This window comes from Epinephelus fuscoguttatus, linkage group LG1, assembly GCF_011397635.1.
Source record: "Epinephelus fuscoguttatus linkage group LG1, E.fuscoguttatus.final_Chr_v1".
Lineage (NCBI taxonomy): Eukaryota > Metazoa > Chordata > Actinopteri > Perciformes > Serranidae > Epinephelus > Epinephelus fuscoguttatus.
The window spans coordinates 38,377,506-38,395,943 of record NC_064752.1 but is presented as its reverse complement, the minus strand read 5'-3'; the positions used below and the strand labels follow the sequence as shown (position 1 = coordinate 38,395,943).

At 42.7% G+C, this 18,438-nt stretch overlaps 1 protein-coding gene across 1 annotated transcript; it reads right to left on the bottom strand.

Annotated features, from left to right (window-relative positions):
• Positions 1 to 189: 189 nt before the first annotated feature.
• On the bottom strand, positions 190 to 11,234 carry nr1d4b (nuclear receptor subfamily 1, group D, member 4b). Its single transcript, XM_049583323.1, has 8 exons — positions 10,506 to 11,234; positions 4,723 to 5,034; positions 4,530 to 4,618; positions 4,267 to 4,411; positions 2,205 to 2,767; positions 1,915 to 2,100; positions 1,612 to 1,822; positions 190 to 1,519 (listed from the first exon to the last, which is right to left on the bottom strand). Exons 1-8 carry the CDS (start codon positions 10,522 to 10,524, stop codon positions 1,323 to 1,325), a joined length of 1,722 nt encoding a protein of 573 aa, XP_049439280.1. The 5' UTR covers positions 10,525 to 11,234; the 3' UTR covers positions 190 to 1,322.
• Positions 11,235 to 18,438: the final 7,204 nt, after the last annotated feature.

The window sequence follows — 18,438 nt, the reverse complement described above, 5'->3', positions numbered from 1 at the left end:
ATCACACATACACACTCAAAAATCAAGTGGTGTTTCTTGTTAGTAATGAAGCCCCTAATGGCTCTCAGACCTGGAGCATGATTGGCTGATTGCCTCTGTTGCTAGGCTACAGCTCCACAGTGTGCCTCGGTAATACTGATGGTAAGATCACATTAAGGAGGAAAATGAAAAAAGATGAGCACAAGGAAATATGCTATATAACATTATTTAATAATGGTACACTATGGTGTCACCATAAAACATTTACAAAATATTCACAAGGTGATGCAGTCAGTTGACAATACATTTATTTCAATTATATATATATTTATATATATATATATATATATATATATCTTCAAATAAAAAGTTTATACTCAGGTTCAAATGCTGCTTTCTCTTTGCAGTCTGTAGAGCAATCTATTATGTGTGACGTCATACAATAATTCAATACTAACTTCATTTACATAGCCGAGAATCTGCAAACTAATGAAGACCAAGAATAAAGGTTATATACAAAATGTACAAGTAAACACCGTTAACATATATCCCATCAGACACGGTCTAAAATGACCAATAATTTCTCCCTGATTACCGCATACAAATACAATGCAATTTACTCTCATTTCTTAAAAATGTTATACATTTCTCAATCACAAATGGGTGATTTTTCATAAAGATTTCCCACATGGTAACATGTTGTGAAAATAGCTTATATCATTTCAACAGGGCACACACAAACCGTCCTCCCGACTGTGTATTAGACATTTCTATTGCTATGTTATATATTGATTCAAGAGGTCCTCTCGATGTATGGAAGGTGCCCTTTACACAATGAAGCATGAATGTACAGTAAAGAAATCATGGTTGGTGAATGTTTGTACATGTTCCTTTTTCACTGGGTGAGAGTATGTGCTTCCCTCTTGTTAGCTTTGCGAGCTGGGATGGGAGGACAAAGTCTAGTGAGGAACAACAGGTTCTTTCTTCTTTTTGGTCTCCAGCACAAACTCCCAGAGGGAGTGGTGATGACTTGGTGGTTTGATGTTAACTCGAAGAACCCAAAGGAAGAACACAATCTATGTTTTAATGTTTTTTTAAACAATCCTGGAACTGGAGGAGGAATCAGTTTGAGTTCAGGAGCCTCCGCCTCCTGCTGTGCCGACATCCTTCACTGATATTTTTTTTCCCAAGTTTGCTCTTTCATGATATCAGACTTGGCACAGCTCCCACAACAACTGTCCATCATGCAGAGGCCAGTGAACTGCACGTCGCAGGCCAGGCTCGCATGGGGAGCACGGAGGCTCCCCAAAGTAGACACCTCAGGAAGCTTTCGCGCTTTAAATTCATGGATCTATGCGGAAGGCTAAAAGCTTGTCGGAGTGGTGGTTGTTCAGGGTGCGCAGGTCCGGCAGACGCAGCAGCAGCTTTGGAAAGAGGGTGCTATCATCTGGGCGGCGACTGGTGATGAGGGAGCGCAGGGCTTTTATTAGATTCTCCTGCAGCTGCTCGACTGCTCCCACCTCCACTATACCAGAGCGATCTGGAGAAAAGGAGGGGAAACTGGGGTTAGACACAAGACAATGTGTGCAAACAGTATGTGCTTTGTGTGCATGTATTAGCGTGCCTGCTTACCAGCAGAAACCAGCACGACAGCCATGAAAAGAGCCATCTCGTCTGGCTCCAGACCCAAAGATCCCAGCTTCTCGCTGAATTCAAACATGGCGTCCAGTAAGGAGCCCATGCCAAGAGCCCTTAGTGATGCCAGTGAGTATGTCTGCCCATTGAGGAAGGTTACTGTCCTCTCCTTGGGGTCAAACAGTGAGCAGAATCTCACCATCAAAACCTGTGGACAGAAGCAGGCAAGGTCAGGGTCTGAGGATGGGAAAAGAAAATCTCCCACAGTCCCACCAACACTTTATATTTATCTGAATGTACCTGGAAAGTGCCGGATTTGAGCAGCATGACCTGATCATGCTGGCTGAGAGACTGGAAGCCAGGAATACTCTTTGCAAACTCCACTACTTCTTTAACAGCGGGGGTGAAGCACTGGGAGAAAGACTCCCACACCTCCTGACTGGAGCGACTGGATGGAGCCACGGGACATGAATTGAGTGGACATGCCTGAAGAAGAGACGGAGAGAAGAGAGGACAGGAAGTGTTATGGACCTTTTATTGACACTGAATTGACAGACTCATACTCAATAATGGGGAAAATAAAGACTCACCAGCACTTTGGCTCCTCCGTTTAGCTTCCAGGGGCAGGGGCCTTGGTTCTGGGAATCACTGCTTGGGTAACTGTTCTGATTGGCTGAGTAGGACTGAGATGATAGGCGGCCAGTGACGGGGCACTGATTCTGATTGGAAGGGTAGGTGTACTTGGCGTTGTCGACATGGGTGGAGTTTTCATTGCTGGTGGAGGACACAGGGCAGTTTGTGGGGACGTGGTAGTTCCCCTGCTCCCCGTGAACCGTGTGGTGAGTCTGGGTCGCAGAGTGTGACAGGGAGGGTTCCTGCGCCGAGTTGTTCTGGAAGGAGGAAGCCCCGATGTTGCTGTTGCCGGCAGCCATCTTGATTGGTTTCTCGTCTCTGTTCGTTACGTTGCTGCGGTAACACTGGGATATGGAGCCCGCTCCGTCGTTCGTCTGGTTCTGCGGACTGCAGGGGGCATCGGGAGGAGGGGACACTTCCATTTCCATGGATGCTGATTCATTGAGACTGTTCATGTAGCTCTGCATCTCATCCAACAGTCTCTGCTTCTCCCGTTTAGGAATACGCCCAAAACGCACAGCTAAGGACAGAACAGAAGAGAAGAGAAGCGTCTGTTAGCATTTCTCTGCCAGCTCCTTACTGGCAGCACTTTAATTGTTACACTGAACGGCACAAACACTCAGGCAGTCACAATGTAGGATTTATATAGATTGTATAGAGATGTCTATCTACATGTCTATCTGGATGGATAAAGAACCACTCTTTGTTCCATTCTACATCCGACACTCAAGCTGTCATCTCTACGCAGATAACTAATCCCACAACCTCTCTACAGTCTCCCACTATATTGTAGCCACCACATCTGTTTCACCACCATACGGACACTTAAGCCTTCATCTCATCTGACTGCCTCATCCTCCTCTTCAGCCTTTACAATCCTCCCCTCCCCCCCCTCCTTCAAATCTGCACCTCCACTGACATCCCTATTTATAGTACGCTGTATGCTACACCACCTCCCTCGGTCTCTCTCTCTCTCTCTGTCTTCCAGTTGAGCAATCGCTCTCTCTTTTCTGTGAAAGTAGGTCACTGGGTCAACAACACTAAACACGATGTCATTAGTAAAATGATAGTGAGTGAGAAGTGGAAAGGTCAAAAAGAAAAGAGGGGCAGGTGGGAGAGGGGAAGAGACAAAGGGTTGAAGGTGGTAAAAAAATGGATAATCAAAAGATAATTTGCGAGCAGATATTATGTTGTCAAGTCAAGACATGGAATAAAAATCGCTTTGAGGGTCTATAATATCATTTTGGACAAGAACCAACAACAGTATGTAATTTGGTTTTTAATTTGAGTGCATCTTCAGAAAATAAAAACGTGTAAAATGTGGTTATGAATAATAAAGTCTCGCTGTTGTGATCTGGTGCAGGTGATTTTTCACTCCCGCATTTTGGCTTTTTTGGGTCAGCTAAAAATGTTTGCTCCAGAAAAACCATGATTTATTATCACCTACTTTAGCCGTATCCCTAGAGACTGGAGTCCTGCGGTGAAATGATGCAGTGGAGCAGATTAACTGCAGTGATATTATTCTAATTTCAAGTGGAGCGCTGTAGGTTTTCCTGATTAACAGGACGGAATAACATTACATCTCAAATGACTGTTTGTTAATGTCAATGTTGACAAAAAGAAATTGGTAAATGTGTACATTTTGGTGAGCGCACAGAGTCATCAACAACTTTGTGCCCCAATTTCCCAAAATAATACTGTATTTGTCACAGTTTTCTCCATGACGGATGACTACTGGGACTCTCCGCTACGTCTGCCATAAATCAGACAGCAGGGCACGAGGAGAGGATGACAGAGGAGAGCAGAAGACAAAAGGAGGGGAGAGGAAAGAGATGAGGGAAAATGAAATTCTGTGACGAGGACTGAGACCTCCTTGCGAACAATTTCGACAGTAGAATGGTCTTTTTGTTAAAAGCTATTCTGTAACCTGCATATTAAATCCTCTCCTCTACACTAACAAAGAAAAAATGATTTCACTTTTAGTTGCCCTAAGTCTAAAAATTTTGCCATGTCTCTCACCATCTCTGGACATGCCCACGGAGAGACACTTCTTGAAGCGGCAGTGCTGGCACCGGTTTCTGTTCATGCGCATGATGAGACAGTTTTCATTCTTTACGCACATCTTGTAGTGGATGTTCTGCTGAATGCTACGTCTGAAGAAACCCTGGAGGAGGCACAAAAGAAGAAAGGCTTTAGAGAGTGTCTTTTGTGGCAAAATGTTTGTGTGTGTGTACCTGCTGAATAGAAAGACATGACATAACATTATCTGTGAGCCATCTCACCTTGCAGCCTTCGCAGGCGTGCACGCCATAATGGAACCCAGACGCGATGTCCCCACACACCTTACACAGAAGCACCATACCTCCGGTCTCTGTGAAAGAACCACACATCCATCATCAGAAAGTGATACAATAACATAGTGCTAGCAGGTGACACAGAGGAAAACAGGAAGGGGGGAAGTGAGTGGGTACTTACTGGTAAATGTGCCAGTGAAACCACAAGGTCTCTTGGCCACTGTGGGATGGCTGTAGGTCGCAGATGATACCGTCGTTATTTGGGCGACGGGAGCATTGTTTACTTCGGGAAACTGGAAGACCAATTTCGGGGAAGGCGTCCCTCCTCTCCGCTCCCCTCTCTGCTTCAGGGGCCCAATCTCCTGAAAGGAGACACCCTCAGGGGATGAGGGCTGCGAGTGGGACGAGGGCGACTGGGTCTGGTATCCACTTGAGGGGCTGCCAGGACTCGGGCTGGCACTGCCAGACGAGCCGGCGTACAGGATAACACCACCTGGAGGAACAGAGAGGGGCAGAAACTCAGTGTACTGATCTTCATCTGGGTCGTGTTCACATGCACAATGTGAGTGGGAGTGCAAGTGTTGAGCAATGCTCTACTTTGATCCAGAGAGCTTACTTGGCAGACTTTCACAAACACACACAAAACCCTGATCGTGTTGGGACAACAGAAATTTGATCTGATGAATTATTTAGAAAAAATGCCAGCGCTAGAGCGACAACAACTCTGACCTGGATATCTGTGTCGAGTCTTTTGGATCCTAATCTGGTGGTTAATCAAAAAGGCTTTTTAATGCCAAGGTGGTGTTGCTTTTACTGATTAGTGATACTTTGGCATCTTTGGATGGTATTATGTGAATAAATAATGCTAAACTAACAATGACCAGGTCAGATACATACCCTTTTCTGTTTGTTGAACCAACACGCACACATTATGGCCACATGTTATAGCCTGAGAAGATATGTTTTCTACACGTGTGTGATATAATAGCCTGTAATGTATCGTAGCCCAAGAAAAATGTATTACAGCTATGCATAGCACATCTATGTTGAGTAAGAAGCACCATATGCTTATGATAATATGACAGTGAGTCACCGCACGTTCACAATGAGTGCCATAGACAGGCCTTTGTTTAGGGTTGTCACATCAAGTCGGAAATGCCCTATTACCCCTCAACACAACACCCATCCGCCCCCCTTGTTTTGCAGACAGTGTTCTTCCCTGCAAGATGAAAGCCTGCCCCTCACGTGCAGCCTGAGCCAGCCAGCTCCCTGCCTGCTTGCTTTTCAGCACTGAGTCTTTCCCTCCTCCCCCTCCCTTCTTCTCTATCCTCCTCCCATTCTACCTCCTCCTCCTCCTCCTCCCTCCCTCCCCGCTCTGGCTGCGGGCATGCAGACCCATCTATCCGCCAGCCACCTGACCGGGAGCTCACATGGACTCTTGACACAGTTCCCGCCCGGCTCACAAGGCTCTTTGCGCAGTCCCGTGTAGACAACAGCAGCAGCACAATAACAAGCGCTAGGGCAGATCACGTTTGGAATAGAGAAGGCTTTAATGCTGTGACTATAGACGTAGAGGAGAGCAAGCAGGGCACAGCAACCTGAAGTCACTGCATTCCACAGAAACAGTAACATTGTTGCTGCCCACTATTTTTGACATGGCAAAATGCTGTGCTTGAGGGTTTTTTTATCAGTTTAAAGAGCATTTGATTGCAATTAATCATTTTAAAGTATAATGGTAAAATTGAATACAGTGGAGATCATCTCTAATACTGCAAACTATTATAATTTCAAGATATATATCTCTGCTCATTTCTACACTCCCCTCATGATTTTCCTCCTCAGTTCAGTTTGCCCTCCTTTTTAATTGCAATTAGATCACTGTGTCAAGGGTCTAAATACCTTAGCATAAATAAAGGCAGTGCCATGCTCCACAGCCATTCGCATCAAGATGATCATGATTGCACTTTGTGGGTCAATACTGGACTGATAGAGATCTTTACTCAACAAAACGGCTTTGTACCCCGGCTTTTGTCAGATGACTGCCCTTTCCTGCCAAACAGGTTACTGCAGCCATGTCAAGAGATTTCTAGACTAACTGTAGTGGCAGTGTTATCTCAAGACCCTCAGTTTGTCTACACTGTCATTCTGTGCACATTCCCTCTCAAGGACCTTGAATCAGTGGAGGAAAAAGCCTCCCTCGTCTCTTGTGCTTTCTCTCCTTGAGAAAACACGTGCTGCATTTCTGTTTAGCTCTAAGTGCCTCCTTAATTCCACCGCTCACACGTGTCAACGCTGAATGCAAGGTACTCTGGGCCTGACGTCTTGTGTGGTGGTGGCAGCTCCAATATCACACAGACTGGGACATCGCCTCACACACAAATGTAACGTGCCCATGCCATTTCCTGTGTGTTTGTGTGAGATAAGGACATGTGCATCACCTGCAGAGGACAGGGTCACACATGAGCTCCACACCCACTGCCTACATTCACAAATGCATCCCCACCCCTCTACTGTGAAAACATTCCATATTCTGTCGCCTCATAACCATTTCCTGGAATCTGGCTTGACTGGGTGCCAGAATGAGCTCTGGGAATATCATCCCTGCTGTACTCAGGCACAGGTTACAACATGTGACCTGTGGATGCACAGAGCCGTAAGAAGTACAAAATAAACAAACCCGTCCAGCGCCCCTCCCTTTAACCAGACCTCTATGAACTTCCACTCTCATGTGTTCCCACCCCCTGGGCATGCACGCATGGCAGGCAAACTGTATAGACAGCGTGCACATATCATGTCTGGAGGGGAGACGCCCCCTCTTAACTTCCAACTAGTCTGTCCTCTTTCATGTGAACAGTTGCAACTGTGCATGGGCCGTAAGCCCCACTCCACGTGAAACAGCTGGCCTCATGTCATGTGTCTACTTATGAAGCACATTCAAGAAAGATGGTTCCAGAGTGCTTTATATTACATGAATCCCGAATTATCTTTTATTGCTTTATACAGAAACATAAATGACTCCTTTGTATGTTGCTCCAATTTGAACCTGAAGGAGTTCTGTGGTGCAAACGTTCACAGAGTCCTATATGTATTTATAGAAGGTTCTCCCTTACGCTACATATATAATATAAAACTAGAAGAAGCAGGTCATGCTCAGTCCTCGGATAGAAATACTATCTGACACCTGAATCTAGCTTGGCTTTTAATGCGAATTAGCTAGATGTGTGACCATCTGTCATGCTGACAACCAGGAGGAATCTAGTTTCAGGACTGGCATCAGAGCTCAGCATTAAGCTTATTGTTCCCATTAGCATGAAGGACACCTGTGACGCATTCATCTGCGTAGATACAGTGGGATCTTTTACATTTATATAAAAAAGGTACCGGCCATTCAGTGTCTGGGATAATGAAAAAAAAACACTCTCTTGGGATAAGACAATAATGGTCAGGCCACAGTCATGCTTTTAGGTCACAAGGCCAGCTCTCTAGGGGTGGTCATACATTGAGATAATGCTCATCATCCATTTTGTGGAGACAAAGTATACTTAGAATGCTCAGCTACTAGTACGCCCACAGTTTCCATAGAAATTCTACAGTTTAAAACTCAACCAGTGAGGTTGAAGGGAATGACTATGGTTGACTTCTTTTCAGAATGTTACATAATACACTTAACTGGATTCAAATTGACCAAAGCACTCACTGACAGTCTAGCAGTCTACAAAATCCTTATTGGGTGGAGGGATGCAGGGTTTGGGGGGTCCTGCCTCAGAAAATTTTGAGTGTCAAACATTAAACTTCCTGCATTATGGTTAACTTTTCTGCACCTATTTATCCCTTTTCTGCGCCTATTTATGGCATAAATGTCTTTAATGTCTTTCAGGAGGGACATGTGCACATGTTCTAAATATTGAGGGGGACATATCACCCCCCTGAAATCTGTGCCCATGTTCAAAAGAAACATGTAAATGATGTCACGTTAATCTAAAGACACTTCTTCATTCAGTCCTGCAGGAAAAAACATTAAAATATAATTGCTCAATTAAATATAACGGTCGCTGTTGCAACTACACCACCACCGGAACTGGTTCGTCATGCCACCCAAAACCACAGTTTGACTGCAGACAAATGTAGGTTAACATGTCTCACAGGCACCAAACTGCAACTTTACATCTAATACAGCCCGTAATAATAACCAACGACCATTTCAAACCTGTTACAGTAACCAGGAGGAGAGAACAGGCTGCTAAACCTCTCTGACCCACTGACCAAGCTATCAGCGCATACAGAGGAATCCCCGTGCAGGCTGAGCGCGAGCAGGGCGCGCGCGGTGGAGAGGAGCGACCGCGAGGGGCGGGGTGCTTGGGAATCAAGCGCCGCACGTGGACTGTGAGGCTGTATACACGTGCTGTCAGCTCGAGGCGGGGTAACTGCGTATTAAAAAAAATCAGGCGCATGATTCCCAGCATTATCACGACTGTGCCTACCCAGGGTGCACCGGGCGGAGAGGGGATGAAAAGACATGACGGTTATAATGGTCACCCACTGTTCAAGGACGTTATGTCTGACTACTGTTGGGTTATTATTAATATGATATGGGAAGATGAGAAGTGTTATGCTTAGGAGTGATGACGTCAATGCGCATTATGTCTGTGTGGCACTTAATGGCGTGCTCTGACGTGGTAGCCACCCAATTTAATTTTGCATTGGTGTCAGCGGTAAAATGTTGCAATTAAAATTGTTTTGCTGGAAGCAGAAATACACACCGACTTTAATACCCCCTGTCATGCCCAATGTAATATTAGATGTATAATGGAGCAGCAGAGTTAACGGGAAATAGCCCAGTTTAAAAGTTATGTTAACTGGAGCGCTTGTTTTCGTCACCCCGCCACATTTAGATCATGATTCAAGTCCTGGCTGAACAGGATGTTCACTCTGAGAAGTGTTTTTCAAGTGGTGTCCAGTACACGGATGGAACATTTGGCACCGGCTACTTGTTTTGACTCAAAGGGGCGTGCCTGCTCCTTGACACAGTCCACTCACATTTATTTTGGAAAAAAGTTGCGCATGAGCCAAAGATGTTACAAACAGCCCATTTAAATAAATGAAGCACACACTGTGACTGAGTAACAACTCTGTAAAACTTCCAATGAATACCAAACTAGAGAAACTCAGTGAGTCAGTGAGTGTGTGATCCACCTTCTCTGGCAATCGATGACACGAGAACACAGCCCACGATGTTGAGATGAGTGAGACGGGGCTGTCGTGGGCTGAAAACGTGCTCGGTCAGGGGGCGTTTTAGGTCGCGCTTCACGTGAGTTTGTTTACATGCAGGGAATCGGAAGTCCGCCGCAGAGATTGACGAGGAAGGACTTCCCTCTCTCTCTCCCCGTCTGTGTGTATGTGTGTGTGTGCGTGCGTGCGTGTGCGCTCAGTTCACTCACTCACTCAAAACTCTATAGCCTGCAGCCCAGAGTCACCTGGCACCGCGCAACATGCTACACATCTGAATTAAAGTTAAAAGCCTGCACATTCACCCTGCATCAGCCTGTATGTAACATCTGAGTGTGTGAGATTCCCAAAAGCTGCACATCATGTTTAACACAGCCGATCCAGCTCTACATACATGAAAAATTACACCCCGGGGTGCTTTAAACTATTAGGTGCATTAGACGCAGTGTGTTAAAGTGACGTGCAGAGGGAAAGCATACAAAACAAAGACATCAACTAATTTCTCTGCTCTACTTGTACTAGGCCTATAATTAGCAGTAGTTTTGACTGATGCAATTATTAAATCATATTTAGAATTAACCACAAATCTTATTATCTAAAAATAATGTTCTAATGGCATCTGCTCCCACTACGCACCAGTGCCTGCTTCTATTACATTACTGCTGTTTGGCACTGGGATACTGTTTCCAGTGGATTCAGGCAAACACACACATTACTACATGAATGACGCTTACTTACCACCAGGACTGTTTTCCATGTTTTCTAGTGGATGATCGATGCTGTTGAGTTGTTCCCTGCGGTTCACTTCTGGCCGTCTAGTACAGGACTGAGTGCCTTTGCTTGCTACCGAGGAGTTTGGTTGATATAGGTGAAAGAGTCAAGAACTGCCAAGGCATAAAGAGTGTATCCAAAAGCTCAGACCAGCAGCGATGTGCGCAGGGCATTGGGGGGTGTTTTAAAAAACACGACCAAGCGAAGAAAAAGTAAAGAGCAAATATTATTAAAGAAGAGGAAATGAAATAAGACGAGTTATCTCTAGCTGATCCAAATGATTTCCGAGGTTAGGAGACTGCAGCGCACGGCGGCTCGGCTCTCCGTCTGCACACCTTATGATGCCGGGATACTGTGTGAGAGATCACTGTAAAAGGGCTTCTCTAAATTACTGAGGTCCCGACGCGTTCAGCTGCTTGCCATGTACAGTCACCATCAAAACATGACCGGAGTGGAAGTAGTTTAAACACTCCCCACTCATCAATAAGCAACACGAGTCTTAAAATAACCAGCACGTTTTCAGGTGCCTGAGAAATGTGACCAGTTTTTTTCTTCCTCTCTCTCTTTCTCTCTCTCTCTCTCTCTCTCTCTCTCTCTTTTGTTTGTCGATGAGTATCAGGGATCTCTCTCTCTCTCTCCCTGTCACGCTCTCTGAAAACATTTTACCCCCCCTCCCTTCCTGTCCTCGTGCCCCCACTCTTTCTACTCTTTCTCACTTTTTCATTGGCCGAGAGCCCCGCGTGGAGACGGCACATTGGACTGGTTCGACATTGGAATGCTGGTTAAAGCTCTCCAGCATGTGCGCATGGCATGTGAGCTCACGCTGCCCTACTGACACACATTTTATGCTAATGGCTGCCTGGGCCCGGCGATAAGACGACGAGGAAACGAGGCAGAGACAGGCAGGGGAGGGAGGAGCTCTCACTCCTATCTCTTTCCTGACTGCACTCAATCTCATTTTAGCTCATGGGCCACATGCAGTGTGATTCCATCCCAGGTGGGCCAGACCAGTGAAACCAGTGCATAATATCCTATAAATAACAAACGCCTCCATTTTTTTCCCTTTTGTTGTATTTCAGAATCACTCATTCATTGACAAAACAGATGACAAACAGCTTGTGATGTCTCCAGAATAATATATGCAATTTTAAGAATATTTCCACATTCAGTCGCCTACTCGCTGTCATTACATGTGCATTTTTCTATACATTTCCAATCCTGTGTGATAATCCTGACATCACCACACTAAAGTAAAGTGTTCTGGTCAGAATGGAAACACCTCGAAAGCAGCATTTTATACAAAGAAGGCCACTCACTGTTTAACTTGCTCCTGAAACCTGACACTTCTTAAGCCTGCTTTATGGTCCTGCGGCGTACCTACGTCGTACCTCGAACTTCTCCGTCACTCCATTTCGTCGTGGTGCAATTCACCACCAGAGCGGTAGGGGGCTGTGTTCCTTTCCTGAATGGTTATCGTCGTTGATTCTTTGTTTAGCTTCCGGCTTTTCCGGTCACAGAGAAATGAACGCGGAGCACGGACAGAAGACTCCGTCCGTATCCATATCCGTATCCATATTTAACATCGAGCATAAATGGGCCTTAATACTGCATCATCTACATCACAAGAGAAGATGTTTAAAGATGGCGGGGATGGAAATATGGAACCAAAAATGCGTTGCTACCAAACAAATCAATCACAGCCCTCTCGGTCTGCACTGGGTCTGCATCGCCTCGAAGTGTAGTTACATTTTTTGGGAGGTGCACGTCAGGCTATGCCGGGGGCTACGGCGAGCCTCCTGCGTAAGCCTGATTTATGGTCCTGCGTTAAATCAACAACGTACCGACGTTGTAGGGTACATGGCTACGCAGGAGGCTTGAGAGGGCTGTGATTGGTTTGTTTGGTAGCAATGCATTTCCAGTTCCGTATTTCCAGATTGCGCCATCGCCACCATCTTTAAATATCTTCTGTTGTGATGGAGATGTTGCAGTATTAAGGCCCATTTATGCTCAACGTTAAATACGGATACGGATACGGACGGAGTCTTCTGTCTGTGCTCCGCGTTCATTTCTCTGTGCCTGGAAAAGCCGCAAGCTAAACAAAGAATCAACTAGAGACGACGATAACCATTCAGGAAAGGAACGCAGCCCCCTACCGCTCTGGCGGTGAATTGCACCGCAACGAAATGGAGTGACGGCGTCACGGCAACGACGTAGGTACGTCGTAGGTACCCTGCAAGACCATAAAGCAGGCTGTAGCCATGTACCCTACGACGTTGGTACGTTGTTGATTTAACGCAGGACCATAAATCAGGCTTTAGCCTTCACAAGTGCATCATTATTAGGTGTGCAAGGTCATCCAGTAGGCTGGACTGGACCCTTTGGTGTGACAGCCCTGTATTAGAGGATTATGGGCTTTAATACCATGATAGAAACTATTATTTTAAATGACAGCACCCAGTGAAAACCGACAGTTTATCTTTGCAAAGTGAGTTTTGGAAGCACTGCAAAAATGATAAATCTATCTCTTTTTCCAAGATGTTAAGGGCATAGCCTATCTTTAGATTTTACCTTTAGTAGATGTTTTTGAGCTAAACCAACATTCAATGGAACATAACAGGCAGGGTAAGTCAATATAACATACAAAAAATCTAAAAGATAAGATCATGAGGTGGCAGGTAACAAAATGTGCACAGATAACCCCTTTCATGCATGAACTACAAGGATGTCAGTCAAGATATATTTTCTATTCCTCTTTAGGCATGAAAAAGTAAATTCTGAAGTTAATTTTTTCACATGTCCACTCAGTTGGACAGCATGCGTTTAGGTTTTCACCTGAAGAAATATAAACCAGTTTAAAAACCGATATATATCATGTGAAACTCTACAAAAATATATTTTCAGTGCTGTTAAACTAGTGTGTTCGCATATTTTAACATGTTCATATACTGTTCAATGCCATGCAAAAGCGTTGAACTCTACTCCTGACTCCTAAGCATCTCCCCTCTCTCTTATTACTTCTGCCTCCTGTAACCTACCCCCCCCCCCAGCTCCATCCTCTTCACTCCTCACCATCCACCCACCTCCTCCTCGTAAATTATCATTTTTTTCTATGACCATTTTCCACAAAAATAACAAAAATATTGTCAAAATATTGTTTCTGTTACAAAAACTGTAAATTACATTCTAATTCTTGATATACAGTTCAGAAAATCACTGCAAATTAAGTATTTTCAGGAACAACAAAACTGCAATAATAGTATCAGTTGTAGTTGAAATATAGCCAGCAATGCATGACGTCCAGTTCAGTGGCCAGATGATTAACTGCAGTTTCCTCATAACATTAAATTAATACTTGAAAAATTTAGCCACAGTATTTACTCCTTAGATGTTACTTGACATTGCCAGATTTTATTTACCTACCAGGGTCTCCTGTTATAGAAGGATTGGCAAGATATTCCTGAGATGCACAACATTTCCTGCATTCTGTCGGCCATCTTGGTTTTGAAAGATTTGTGTTGCACTGACAACACCTGTCCAGTGGGTGGCAGTGTATGGCATGACGCACAAGGGTCCACCCTAGTGATTTAAATGTAACTATAACATCAGAACCCATGCCTATACAAGAAAATGGCTTTTAAATAGCTGTCCGCTAAAGTGACCACTATGCATGAAAGGGATATGCCTTGCATGCATACCAAGGCCGTAGCCATGGGGTAAAAAAATTAAAACCCTGAAAACCCATCTCCTTCTGTATTAAATAGTGTATCATAAGAAATTACAGCTATATTTAACAGGGTCAGTTATACAGCAGTGATATGTGTAACAAAGTCAAATGAACATATGTAATATTAAGTAGAATAGAATAGAAAGAACTTCATTTATCCCCAAAGGGATATTCATCTGTCCAGCAGCACATAAAAAACAAAAAACAACCACGCTTCCCCTCATCAACAACAACACAGTGGTATTAAAATAGACATAAAATAAAAAAAAAAAGTTAAAAATGAATGCATAAGTAGAAGTTAAATTAAAATAAAATTGTCCATTCCATAGTCCAGCCAGTTATGGCTAATTTGATGTGTGTACGTGTGTGACTGGATTCAGGAGGTGTTAAACAGTCGTAATGCTTTGGGGACGAAGGATCTCCCAAATTGGGTTTCAGTTGTTATTACCTGACACACTTCGGCCTCCATAGTCAATATGTGGAATATTTGATACTTGAGTTTCTGTATTTGTATGTTCACCTTTGGGGGTACCCCACCGATAAAAGGGTACCTCTCCCCTTTTGCTGTTGTGTACCGTGGGAGAGGGGCTCATGTATATATGGTTGTATTTGATGGATGATTTTGTTTTTACAAACAAACAAGTATGAGACAAGCACAATATCGTATCAGTGTAATACACACAAAAGTAAAATATACATTTTACATGATGAAAAATACATGAAACTGATTATTACTACTGTAATTAAAGTAGTACAAAATTACATTTGGTCAGTGTAATGTCAATATGTTAAACTTTTAGGAAATCACATTCTATCAGCATAGTTACATTTTGCTTTAACTGTACTTCAGTACTAACTGTAATACAACTAACTTTGATTCTATGGAAAATTACATTTGGTCAGTGTAATATATATATATATATATATATATATATATAGAGTATGTATATATATATATATATATATATATATATATATATATATATATATATTGTTAAACTATCAATGCAACATAATGCAACATAATTACATTTTACTTTGAAAAAGTATAGATTATAGGCCAATGTAATATAGCTAAGTTTGACTTTCAGGAAAATCACATTGTTTCAGTGTGATTGTTATAAATGGTTTAATTGCATCCAAAAACATGATAGGCTACAGTTTTATTAATGTAAATATTTTCTGTGGAAATCTGGCACATTTAACTGATGAGCGATTTTTTTGTGTACTCAGACTTCACATTGGCTGTCAAAATCTGTCAAATAAAATGTAATAAAGACATACCAATTACAATATATGCATATATAATATATATCATAATATATGATGTAAATCTTATAACACAAATAATGTCATTTTATCTAAAAATACGTAAATAAAAGTATTGATTGGCAAATTTATCTTTACATTTTTCAGTATTTTAGTGTTTTAAAAGCCAAATCTAGACTGTGAAGGCTCATGCACACCTTCAGCTTCTTGTATACAGGTGTGTCCAAGAAAATGTCCCCAGTGAAGAGAAGACAGAACTCCTTTGGTTTATCTTTTAAAAAAAAAAAAAAAAAAAAAATACAACGTTTCAGTCCTGAGGCACTCATCAGACAGCCTAAAGCTGAGGAACAAAGAGCATTCCAGACAGATACAGTCAACACCTCCTCAGGTGAGACCAGCTGGGATCATGAGCTGTCAGGCTATCAGTCCCACAGGCTGATATTTAAGTCTAATATTATAATTGTCATTATAGAGAAGATGATATTGGATACTGTGATTTTAAATTGTACTATTCAATGTGCGTATATAAGTCAATGTAATTGCTGTCTGCTATAGATAGTGAAAGTGTGAGGTGTCTCTAATAAGCTGATTGCACACAGCCTGTGGGACTAACTGCCTGACTCATGGTCCCTAATCAGCCTTAAGAGATGTCGACTACAGTCTGTCTGTCTGAAATGTTTTTCTTGCTTCACCTGATGAAGGTCTAGGGACCGAAAATGTTGCACTTCTGAAATACAGGTTGCCTTGAATGTAGGACAGTGTGTGGAAATGTGTTCTTCTCAAGCCTTTTATTTTAAGAGCCTAAATGTAAACATAGGCTTTAGATTTAATGGATATTATGTATTATAACATATGATAATAATACTAGTAATTAAAATAACTAAAATAGTCTGACCATTGCAGTAGCACTCTTCACGTGACAGTGCTGGACTTAAGTGCAAGTTGCAACAGATAAAAACTCTTACAAACAAAGCATGACTAGACAGAGAGTAAGAAAACAAAACTGCAATGTAAGGTCAATGTGTCAATGCCTGTCCACGTGCCTCTCCTGCTTAGGGCAAAACCGCACGGGCAGGACGCATGCGCCAGGCCAACGCCCACGTTTTCAACCCGGAAACTGGTGCAGTCTTTGCTTACCGAGCCTAGCGGCCATCTTCCCACACATAGACGATCTCTGCCTGAGAGAGCTGGCACGTGCGTAATGGGCGGTGCTCACCGTGACTGCCGCCGCCCCTCCTCCTCTCCATCACGTTTCCTTTTCTCTCCACAGATTGTGTTTGCTAAAAGCCAAACTATCGCCGGAGATTGGCTGGGGCAGAGCGAATGTAGGTCAGGAGCTGTTTGGGCAAACATGAGCACCGTAAAATAGCCTGCATGTGCCCAAAAAGCGCGCTGTCCTCACAGAAAGCACTCAGAAGACACAGCGCCTGTTGCTGGCAGGCACATAGACAATTACATTTAGGTCACGTACCTCAGCCTTCTATTCCCAGCCTCCTTGTTATTCTCCATAGGTGAGCCCAATGAGAAACTCAGCTTCAACTTGTGGGGAATTAGGCTATGGGGTCACCGTGTGTTTGATATTAAAGTCAGCACCTGCTCAAGTTTCAATGTCATCTACAAGTAGCTATCACTTTCAATTAGGGAGAGCTAATGATAGAACATTTTCCTCTAATGGACCTACTATTTTTTTGTTAAATTTATTTTTACAGAGTTTGATTCTGCCTGCTACACATTGTTATTGACCTTATCCCAAACATATTTCCTTCCAGTGAAAAGGAAAAATCACACAATTTTTGCAAGCACTGAGCTGTCAAGCTAAATATAGTACAGTGGGTTGACATTTATTCAAGCAGGCTTCTGTAATAAAGTCAGCCTACAATTCTGAGATACTTGTACTTTAGCTGAGCATTTCCATTTGATGCTACTTTATACAATGGAATTTTTAATCCCCAAAATGTATTGAAGAGCTAGGCTATGGTTAACCCATCAGTTAATATCAGTTTAAGATTTTACATCATATTATAGTAATAATAATGATAATAATAATCCTACCTCTACCAAACAAAAATGTTTAATTCAGGATATTGTCTTGTAACTGAGTGTCTGTTGTGTGTTAAAGGTCATTTTGGGTGATTCTTCCACCACTGGAGATGCTTACACCACATATATCTCGCTATATAAAAACTTTTATATGAGCACATCATCACTTCCTGTGGTCTACATTATTTTGGCATCTCATATCAAACAGTGACACAACAGGTCTGGCAGGTTTCTTGACCAAAGGCCACAGTTGTAATCTACACTCACAGGAATCATTATGTCCTACTTTCTAACTCATTCACTATGATTATTCTTCAAAGCACCTTAGAACACGTACACGATTTAATGTAAGCCATGGCTTTAAATACTCTTTGATAAACTTGAAAACTTGTCTGTGCAGCAAAAATATATAACTTTTGAAAACAAGGCACTAAAATAAAGCTTATCTCAGACATAACATCCACCTGTCCTTCAGAAATGATTGTATCTGTGGTTGAAGGATACAGCACCAGTAGTTAACTGGTTATGATTAGTTTAAGGGAGATTTCTGTAACTTAATGAGACCATGTTAGGATTTATCAACACTGTTGGTGCTATGAAAAGATATATTATTGATAAAAATGTACTCAGTTTGTTTGAATTAAATTACATTCACAAATTTACATCACATTTATGCAAAATAAAAGTCTAAAAGAAGTTCTATTAACCTGTTATCAAAAGTAAATGCCATCAGTGCTATGTATTTTTTGTTTGTTTTAGCTCAAGTGTTGAATGTTTACTCCACCCTTTCCCATGACTCACATTAACAAAACATTAAGATATTGATCAGAGACTGTATTGAGGCCTGAGGCCTGAATGAAAACAGTT